The following is a 5,533-nucleotide window of genomic DNA, read 5'->3' as shown; positions in this document are numbered from 1 at the left end:
CAAGCACATGGCTGATGCATGACCAGGAGCTTTCAAAGCTTTGTATGTTACAACCCAGATATCAGCGGGGCTGGAGTTGCTTATTAGATACCAGCTTCAGAGGTCTTAGCAGACAGCCCACTGGCTCTGGTGGTGCCTGGGGTCCGTGTTTTGGGGGGAGGGGTGGGGGAATCCCTGTGATGTAAGCTAGGATGACCCACCTCCCTCCCATCTCCTGTCTACTCCACCAGCATCCTTTGCCCATCTGTTCCCCTTCAACCCATCTTGACCTCTCCTCCTGTAAATGCATCCTCTCCTGGAATCCACTGCCTTTGGCTTCACTCCCTTCTCACAGACTTGCCACCTCTGTGTGGCTTTCTTTGGCTGCCCTGGAACTCGCTCTGTAGAACAGGGTAGACTCAAACTGAGAGATTTGCCTGCCTCCGACTCCTGAGTGCTGGAATTAAAGGTGTGCACCTACACAACCTGGTATCAGAAAGGCTTTTCTATCCTGATGCCCTTGGATCATCTTGAGGTCTCAAAGATGTAGTCTATTTCAGGAGGGGTCCCAGTGGACAACGGTTTACACAATCGAGATGGCTATTGAATTATGTCGAATGAGGAACAGGCAGTCCAGAGCTCCTTCTGACTCCTGTTCTGTTTGGGGACATTAGTCTCATCTTGATGGCTACAGCATCCCAGCCAGAGGGAAAGGGATTGAAGTCTGTGCACATCACTTTACACATATCTCATTACCCACATGTAGTAAAGACACCATAGCAAACTGCAAGGGAAGCTGGGACGTGGAGTCCCTATCCCTGGTAGTGAGTTACCAAGCTTACAACTAAGGAAGCACAATAGGAGGGTCCTGGGGATGATGGGGACACCAACTCTGCTTCTACCCAGTGTGTGACCACATCCTGGTATACCCCATTCCTGCTGCCTTTCCCAGCTGTGCTTACGTTTAGCCCCACTCTTACTGCTTTATCCCCAAGGGCTCCCAAGAGGCTCCCCACTGACCCCCTTACTGCTAGCGTCACCTCTGATTGGCTGCCTTCAGTGTTTAGCCATTCTTCAATGGCTCCCACTACCTATAGCAACGCCTCTCCCTTCCCTGCCAGGACTGAACCAAGCGCTTCAAACATACAAGTGCTCTCTCCCTCAGCTACACTTCCAGCCGAGCAGTGGGCTTAAAAATGTTTTAAAATTACATTTATTTATTCATTCGGTGTGTGCAGTGTTCATGTGGAAGATGACTTGCTGACCAGAGGACAACATGGCCGAGTTGGTTCTCACTTTCCGCCATGTGGGTTCTGGGAATCAAACTCAGACCCTCAGGCCTGGCAGCAAGCACCTGCACCTGCCTCGCCCTCAGCAGTAGGATTATAAGAGCGAAATTTAGCACACGGCACTCATGTGTGATTTTCTGAAAGGCGTTTGGATTCTTAAAGCAGCCTGTGAGATAGTCCCCTCAAGTTTAGGCTCAAGTCCAAATCTCTAATATCAAAACACAATAAACAAAACCATATGTCTTCCTTGCTCTCAAATCTCCTCTCCCATGGGCTGAAACTGAAGTCATCAGAAATCGTGCCGCTGTGGGGCCACAAGGCTTTGCTCCTTGTCCCCAATCCCACTGCTCTCTCTAGAGCGCTCTGACTCACTCAGTAGGAGAGGTGAAAGTCTCTCCTCTGGGGTCCACAGCACTTCATCCTGTTTCCTAGTACAGGGAAGTGTTAAGCTTTAAGGGGTGGATGCCCTTAGGACAAATGGGGGACATTGTCAACGGTGAGTAAGGTATCTCTCCTAAGACCCAGGGCAGCTGTCACAAGATGACTGCTCAAAAACCCGACTTCACCTTGCTCCTATATCCAGCTCTGATCCCTTTCTCCTTCTCCAGGCTCCTGCCATCTGCCTCTCAGGACTTCGAAACTGTGGGCTAATACATACCCCCCTTTTCTTCATAAGTGCCCATCCTTTGGTAGTTTGTGATAGCAAAAAGGAATTAGCTAATTTAGGTCTGGATTGCCAACGCTCAAGAATCAAGAGCAAAGAAATTTGGAGACCAATCGAGAGGCAACATTTTAATTTATATACAATAAGGACAGGGCCAGAGCTGGGCTACACGAAGCTTGGTTGTGGCCTGACTGCATCGGCATCCTTTGGGTCTAGACAGACACCCAGACACTCAGGCCTCATTTCAGACCTATTGCATAACAAGATCCCGGGGACTGGATACACATTAGCCTTTGCAAAGGCAAGGAGCTAACACTTATTAATGTATGCATTTGCTTTTACATTGTGTTTTGACGTTGTAATAAACCCTCTTAAAGCTTTTTTTTTTAAGCTCATCTGTTGCTCCAATCTTTTCTTCTCTGAGCAGCATCCACACGTGGTACTTTGAGCATGCCTCACAAATCACACTGTGGGAAGAAGTTTGCTGCAGAGTTCCTGAAGCCAGTCTTCCTGGGTTATCATCTGGATTCTGAAACTTCCACAAGCATTTTTTTTTATGAAGACACCCCCCCCGAGAGGTGGACTGTATGGTCACCCCCATTCTGAAGATGATGGCGTTGTCACCTACAAAGGCTTGGTGACTCACCCAAGGGGTACCAAGCAAACAGGCATTCCAGCCCAAAGGAGAAGTCTCACTTTTGAGTTTTCAGCGTTCAGATCCCCAACTTTGATACTCTTGCTTTTCCATAAAGACGACTTTTGCATGAGACGGTCAGCACTTTCATGTGTCATCCCCAGAGGATATGGAAGCATGGGACAGGACTGGCCCTGGGAGAGATGTCAGTCCAGAGAGAGTTCTGTCCTGCCCCGGCTGGCTGCCGCTGAAGCCCGGGCTGGACTTCTGTGCAGCCAGGAGCCCGGAAGTTCTCAGCCAGTACCTGTCCATTGCAGTGGGTGAACAACACTGACTTCTACAGCGACTCGTTCCCAGCAAGAAGCTGGTCAACTCATTTGCTTCTTTCACAGGCTGGGAGCAGCTGAAACAACTGGATGCCACCAACATGCTAAGCATCAGATTGGATTTTCTGCTTACTTCCATGGACAGAATTGGAGCTGCGGGAGGACTCACAAGAGTCCTGCCTTGACGTTGACATCACTGGACTTCCTCCTCCCCTGCCTAAGTTTAGATTCCTCTCCCATTCTCTCTAGACATGCATATTCAGTGGGATACATTTGTATATATGCTTGATGCAAAACAAAAAGACAGTGCGCTTTAAGATTTTATGTCGGAAGTATTGCTTGTCTACGGTGCGAGTGTGCCCTTACCCACTGCTCACTACACAGGACTGCGAAAACAGTCACGAGGGATTCAAGGCTGAGGATGTCTGGAGTTTCTGGACAATCCCACCCCAGCCTTTCCTCTGCACCTCACACTCTGTGCTGAAGCCCGTGTAGTTTGGAGGGCTTGGCCTAAGTCAAAAAACTACTAAGCATCCTAATGAGCAGATTCCTATGACGGGAATGGATTGTGCATATTTGACATAGCTTCTTCATTCGAGCGGTGGCCCTTTGCCTGGGACCCCGGCCCCCTCTAAGGGCAAGGGAAGAGTTCAGAAAAGGAGCCTTTTGTTCCCGGCTGTTAGTTCTTCTGCAGCTTCTACGGCCCCAGGGACGTGCCCTGCTCCGCGTGGGCCTGCAGAAGCTCTGCGATTTCCACATGGGCAGGTGAATTCAGGACGATGGACAAAGCTGTTCGGCCAGCCTGTAGGGAAGGAAGAAAAAAAAATGTCATCCCATCTGCCTCTTGTCCCACTGAGAAGTGTTGAGAGGGATGCCGCAAACTTCAGGTGACCCAGGAGGGGTGTGACTCAGATGGCATGTGGACCGTGAGAAATGGGGTCACGAGACATGAGGACCCTTCCACGTGTGCAGGCCTGGGTCCTGGGGAGCTTGTGGGAACAGAAAAGGGGTTGCCAGACCCTCAGCACTAAAGAAAACTGGAAAATATAGGAAAGAGAATATCCTTTCCTGTCCTTTCTCTTTTCTCCTGTGCAAATGGATTACTGCCGCTAAAGCAGAGAAAGGGAAGCATGGGTCTTGAGTGTCCTTTTATTGTAACTGTGGTGCTAGACGGCTTCCCACTGTAATCTTCATAACTTCATAACTTCAAAACAGAGTGGTCTCACTCTGTTTTAACCACCCATAACATACTAGCAATTTCCCGCTTATCGGAAGCTTGTTTGTTTCTTTGTGCCCACAAATCATACATCCACTTAAAAGGCCTTTTCTCATGTGTGTGTGTGGGGAGGCGTGGTCAGCATGTTCATCTGTGCATGTGTACATGTATGCATGTGCATGTGGAAACCACAGCTCAGCACCGGATGTTATTCCTCAGGTGCTGTCTACCTTGCTCATTTTGAGATAGTCTTGCAATGGCCTGGACCTGGCCAAATAGGAAAGGCTAGCTGGCCAGTGAGCATCATTGCTAGCATGCGCTACAGTGCCCAGATGTTTTTACAGCTGTGGGTTCTGGGGATTGAACCCTGGTCCTCACGATCACATTACAAGCTCTTTCTGGACTAAGCTATATCTCCCAGCACCCTCCCATCGTTAACGGTTTCCCTAGGAGCAGCCGTGAGCTCAGGACACTTGTACATGTTGATAATTCCTGACATGAAGTCCCTGAAGCATTTTCTCCACCGCATGGCCCTCTATGTGGAGCTTGAGCTAAAGAAGACCTGTGGCACTGTCCAGAGGCAGGGCTGCTACTGGCTGTACAGAGACGGAGGGAAAGCCCACACGCTGGGTGTTGGAGGGTGAGCTCCATCCGAGCAGCCGGTTTCTTATGAGTGAACACACAGCCCTACAGTCAGAATTCTGAAAGCTAAACGGCTTTGAAAACCACACTTATCTTGGTGACTGACTGAGAGGTGCCAGCCTGAGGCTGCTCTGATACTTACTATCCATTTTACTCTCACTGTAACTCTATCAACTTCCTGAAATGGGACACATCTTTCAGAGGAGCAGGTGTGGCCCATATTAACATGTCGAGCTCTTTGGGCTTCCCCCTTTGTAGCAGGATGGAACCCAGCTGCCGCTGAGGCACCACAACCATTTGTAGTCCGGCAGCAGAGAAAGAACGGAGAGCAGGAGGGGCTCCAAGGGGGAATACATTGTTGTTTTGAGGCAGGGTCTCCTATAACCCACATTGGCCAGGAACCCGTGAGGATGGCCCTGGACTCCCGTTCTTTCTGCTTCCACCTCTCGAGTGCTTAGAGTACAGGCCTGTTTGCCATCACCCAATTCAGTGTGTGCCGGGGCTCAGACACAATGGCCTCTGACATGCAGGTCAGTTCTCTATCAACGGAGCTATACCCGCCTCCTGCTTTTTTTGCTTTTATTCTTAAGTGTGGGTGTGTGTAGGGGGTATGTGCGTGTGAGTGTGTGTGTTTGTGTGAGGGGTTATGTGTGTGTGTGTGTGAGGGGTTATGTGTGTGTGTGTGTGAGGGGTTATGTGTGTGTGTGTGTGAGGGGTTATGTGGGAGGGGCTTGTGTGTGTGTGTAGGGGTATGTGCATGTGAGTGTGTGTGTGTGTGAGGGG

At 49.8% G+C, this 5,533-nt stretch overlaps 1 protein-coding gene across 3 annotated transcripts in view; it reads right to left on the bottom strand.

The window, feature by feature from the left end:
• Positions 1–2,047: 2,047 nt before the first annotated feature.
• Kank4 (KN motif and ankyrin repeat domains 4) overlaps positions 2,048–5,533 on the bottom strand; it is a 79,522-nt gene continuing 76,036 nt past the window's right edge. For all 3 annotated transcript variants that reach the window (XM_050136405.1, XM_050136407.1, XM_050136408.1), the window contains exon 10: positions 2,048–3,694. In XM_050136405.1, coding sequence (XP_049992362.1) covers positions 3,590–3,694 — 105 coding nt within the window. In that variant the 3' untranslated portion in view covers positions 2,048–3,589. The remainder of the gene's footprint in view (positions 3,695–5,533) is intronic.

The sequence above is a fragment of the Alexandromys fortis genome, unplaced genomic scaffold (genome assembly GCF_014885135.2).
Source record: "Alexandromys fortis isolate MF-2015 unplaced genomic scaffold, M_Fortis_MF-2015_v1.1 scaffold_13, whole genome shotgun sequence".
Lineage (NCBI taxonomy): Eukaryota > Metazoa > Chordata > Mammalia > Rodentia > Cricetidae > Alexandromys > Alexandromys fortis.
The sequence above is the reverse complement of the archived record's forward strand: the minus strand, read 5'-3'. Positions and strand labels throughout refer to the sequence as shown.